The 4,815-nt window shown below is 32.7% G+C and overlaps 1 protein-coding gene across 1 annotated transcript; it reads left to right on the top strand.

The window, feature by feature from the left end:
* The first annotated feature begins 1,009 nt into the window (after positions 1-1,009).
* On the top strand, positions 1,010-1,873 carry LOC117100781 (alpha-1A adrenergic receptor-like). The gene has a single exon (XM_033240598.1). It carries the CDS (start codon positions 1,010-1,012, stop codon positions 1,871-1,873), a length of 864 nt encoding a protein of 287 aa, XP_033096489.1.
* The last annotated feature ends 2,942 nt before the right edge of the window (positions 1,874-4,815 follow it).

Raw genomic sequence — 4,815 nt, 5'->3', positions numbered from 1 at the left:
TTCTGATTATTCAGACCACTTTTCGGACTAAGCCCATAGTCCCTTATATCTACCATCATGAGAGTGTTAAATAATGCTTTTTGAGTTGTTATTTTTTACTTTTATTATATTTTAAGACTGTGGTTTCAGTCTCTGGCTGTTTGTAGATGTCATTTTGTGGATGAAATAAAACATACAATACTTGAAATTAATCATCGTCACCACCATCACCACCACCACTATCGTAATCATCATTTATTATTTTATTATATTATATTCAGACCAAGAATACTGAAGTTAAATATGAAACTCTAAGCATATAAAATTATAGAAATGTTCACAACTATTTTTATTTATCAAAAGGTCCACTGATTAATCTCAGATAAGATAGTATAATACATACTCCCAGTATCGAAATGCACGCCATCGTGTCGGGATTCAATATTTTGACATTAATTATGTCACTATCAGGAATGAAAATTATCCATATTTGCAAGCTAATATGCACAAGTACCAAAAGTGTTTGACCAATCAAAACATAGGTGACATAGCTATGAATAAACTAAAGATCAAAGTATTCTTACCCTACTGATCAAAGCTACCTACAAAAACAAAGAAAGCTCCTTTGAAGATATCAGCCCATTGTTAAGCAATGGGTGTAACCAACGTATAGCAAACGCTTCTTTAAACATTAGTATTGACCAATTTTGCAAACTGTCAATAATGTTAGTATTAAAAATATTAAACATAATTTGTTACTTACATTACAGGCTACATTATCATTTCCAAGTATACATTGTAAACCTAAAACATATTGGAATGACTCACAATTTTGTATATGATCATTTATAACACTATCAGATCATGAAATCGTACATTTTTATTTATATTTTTTTATATTATAGACAATGTCGATATGTGTCAGCAGCAACGTTTCAACCAATGGCACTGCCGATTATTTTGGATACTCGGTTCGTTTCCATTTTACTTTATGATAATTATTGCAATTATTGGGATTTCTGCAAATTTAATGGTGATTATTGTGTTTATCAACTGTAAGATTCATCGTAGATCATTCAAACATCTCCTGGTGCTTCAACAATCCTTTCTTGATATGCTAGTATTTTGCTTCTATCTATGTGCTTTCTATTATCCAGTCCCTAAAAGAAATATCGTCTACTGCAAGTTTGGAACACTTTTCTTCTTTTGTTTATCTGCCTCAACGCTAAACCTAGTCTTTATTTCTGTTGAGAGGTACATCGCAGTGGTGCATCCGTTGAAGTACTGGATAAGAGGTAAACAGATGCGAAGCAATTTACCACAGTTATGTATTCCACTTGTAGCTGCATTTCTAATAACACTTCAGTATGCGTTCATACTTGAAGAAGATCCTGCAGTTCCTGGAGCATGTACCTTTTGTTACAAAAACGAAGGCTTTCAGATGCTGTCAGGTACAATTCTATTGCTGGCAAATTGGGTAATTCCAGTTTGCACTATGACATTCTGCTACTATCATGTGTATATCACACTGAAGAAACAAGCTAAAATTCGCGCAGAATTAACAATGCAAGCACATACAAAGGGTGCTGGCGATGAATCAGCTGTTGAGATAAATATTTCACCATCGCAAGCCAATCGGAAAGACAAGGCACACGATGCTCAACGAAATTTCATCACTACTATGTCTATTAACACACTGGTCTATTTCACCTGTGTTACTCCTTGGATCTTGTTTTATGTTATTTACACAATATGCGAAAGTTTTGATGGTATTAATCATGTTTTTCGCAACTATGTCTTTTTGATTTTGTATATCAACAATGCAGCTAATCCGATTGTTTACGCCATCATATTTAAAGACTTTAAAGAAGGATTCTCAAAGACTCTGTCATAAGTGTTAGAGACTGTGTTACCATGGAGGTATTATTGAGAAGGAGATCACTCGGCAAAGCTACGCGCACGCAGCGCTATGCAAATGAACCAAGATCAAAGTTGCCGCAGCGCGTAAAGAACGTGCAATTGAAGTCCCATGTGTTCCCCGCCATCAAATTTTCAGCAGGCATAATTGACCAAAAAATTGAACATGACGAAATGGAGAGCACCTTCTTTTCTCAATGCGCACTACAAACTGTCAATTACTATGGCTGCGCAATCTTTTCTATTTTGAAGCTGATACATTTATCTCTCATAAAATATCAAACATATTAATATTTTCCACCAAGAAAAGTTTCGAATTTAATGGAACATTTACATGACCTATAAAAGTATAGTATATTTCAACTTCAATTTTCATAAATTGGCCAAAATTCGCCAATTCTAATTTTAACAGATATTAATTAATAAATGATTAAGGATTATAATAAACTAAGTCATTTTAGGGTTAACGAGGGTTAACTATTCGAAAAATGTATTTTTCAGTTTTACGCTGACTTAGCTTTATAGTCGAACCAGTCAATCTTTAGACAAAATTATAATGAACACAGAAGTAATTTTAACATAAATATTTTACGGAATCCGTTCCTGAAATATACAAATAATAACATACCAAAAGCCCGAAAAAATCTAATCAGGGGAACATTGTTCATTATAAAGATATTTAATGGGTTAAAATCAAATGTTTTATTGCACAACTGCTCTGCTGGAAGCGTATAAATGCATGTCGTTGGCAAGTTGTTGCTCACGAAAAATGTGAATTATAGGGTAATACGCCCGCGCACGATCCAAAAGCGGGGAACACATAGGTTTGTCGCGTCAAAGGGATCTGTTGCCGAGTGATCTTCTCAATAATACCTCCATAGTGTTACCGATCTGTACCACTGGTGCACAAAAAGGAAATTTATGAAACTATTGATTGTAGCCCATTGTTACAAATTCACAAGTCAAAAAGGAAATAATAGAATAACCTAGGGCTTGAGTAAAAAAAAAATGGAGGGAAAAGGTATGGGAGGGGAGGGGATAAGGTATGGGAGGAGAGGATATGGGAGGGGAGGAGAGAAGGGTATGAGAGGGGAGGTGTTTATGTCTTTCTGAATGTTCAATTCCTTAATTTGTACTTATATTAAAATAATTTTATAAATAACTTGTACAGTAATAATAATTTGAATCTTAATTGAAATAACTAATAATTTTATAAATAATGTATTTTTAACGTTTTCGCAATTCAGTTCTGTGAACTGCCAGAAATGTTTTTTTAATGTATTTTGACTTTGTTTATGAATAAAAGATACCTTGATAAAAGGTGTGAAGGGTGGGTGGGAGCCACCTACCAAATAAAAAAAAAATTCTGGACCCATTTTTCAGGACCCGTAAGCTGAAATTTTTTTTGTTACACAGGGAAAATTAGAAGTCGAGAAAGATCATTTCCTGCCATCGGAAATAAAAAATTTTCTGGGAGAAGACCCCCGACCCCCTTTCTTTTTGAGGTTCATCGATTCATGGAAAAAAGAATACCTATGCAACTACTCAATTTTTTGTTCTGTATATACACACATAATAGGCCTATTTACTGTAATAAGAATGAGAAAGTTTGCCTGAGCATTTTCAAGAGGGAGAAAACCTTGAATTTTTAAGAACTTAAGTCATTAAAAGACACCTCAGAAGTTGGAAAAACTCATTTCCCGCCATCTAGGAATTTTAAAAACATTTTGACCCCCACCCCACATCCACCCCTGATTACTGTTTAAATTGAAGAGTGCATTAAATTATTGAAATTTTGATTGCATGAATTATTTGTTTACACATTAATCAAATCATTGTAATATTGCACATTGTGATTTTTGAATCAATTTTGTATTTGTTGTTTATTTAAGAATTTGTAATAATGGTTAACTTTAAAGATGAACTTATTTGAATAGTAAATTATTAAATAGGGTTTCTAACTTATTAGTAAAAAGCAAATGAATTGTTGTTATTAGTTAATAAATTTAATTAAATTATGTAATTTGATTGAATTAATAAATTGTAGTTATTCTTAAATTTTTCTAATGTAATTGGGATTATTTTTGAGGATTTTTTTGTATATTGTATATGTTTAAAAAGTATATAAATAATTTAAAAAATAATGATTGAATTTATATTAGAATGAATCGCTATTAAATTTACTTTTGCAGTTATTGTAGAATAATTGATTTGTAATTGGTTATTGAATGCTTAGTAAATCTTTTTGGAATTGCTAATTAACTATATAGTTTCTCCATCTTCTGTATATAACTAAAACAAAGAAAATTATGATAGTTTTAGCCAACTGAAACAAACCCTGGGAACAACAAGTGGAATAATGCATGTGAATAATGTGAATCAGAGCATCAGGGTAAGCACATGCCCTTCCAAAAGATATAATGGGTGCACCACAGGTCTTTATCAGCGAAGTGGTTGTACCAACTGAACCGAAAACCACCCCGAATCAGTGAAGATGTTACATATTTTTTTTTACTAATTTTTACATTTGGCTTCTTTCAAATGAAGCTATTACATCATACTGAGGTTGAAGTACTGAATACGAGGTAACCAAAAGCAAACTTTGTTACCAGAGTTATGTATTCCACTCGCAGCCAAATTTTTAATAACATATCAGTCTTTCATACTCGTGAAGATTCAAAATTTTTTGGGAGATTTTCGCTTTAAATACAAAGACACACTCTCAGGTACAGGTGCTGGCAAATGCGATAATGCCAATTTGCAATACATTTTAAGCTAACCACTACTGTACATGGGATGATGACAGCATTGCACCAGCTATTAAAATAAAAATTCCACCAACACAATCTCATCAGAAAGTACAAACAACACTCAGAGAAATAGTACAACAGTACAGTATGTCCATTAACACACATGCGC

The sequence above is a fragment of the Anneissia japonica genome, unplaced genomic scaffold (assembly GCF_011630105.1).
Source record: "Anneissia japonica isolate Jap-2015-1 unplaced genomic scaffold, ASM1163010v1 scaffold670_len1213532_cov191, whole genome shotgun sequence".
Taxonomy (NCBI): domain Eukaryota; kingdom Metazoa; phylum Echinodermata; class Crinoidea; order Comatulida; family Comatulidae; genus Anneissia; species Anneissia japonica.
This window is presented reverse-complemented; position numbering and strand designations above follow the sequence as displayed.

Bases quoted from the DNA above. Each gene is read 5' to 3' on its own strand.
- LOC117100781 (XM_033240598.1), top strand. From the start codon at position 1,010: ATGGTGATTATTGTGTTTATCAACTGTAAGATTCATCGTAGATCATTC.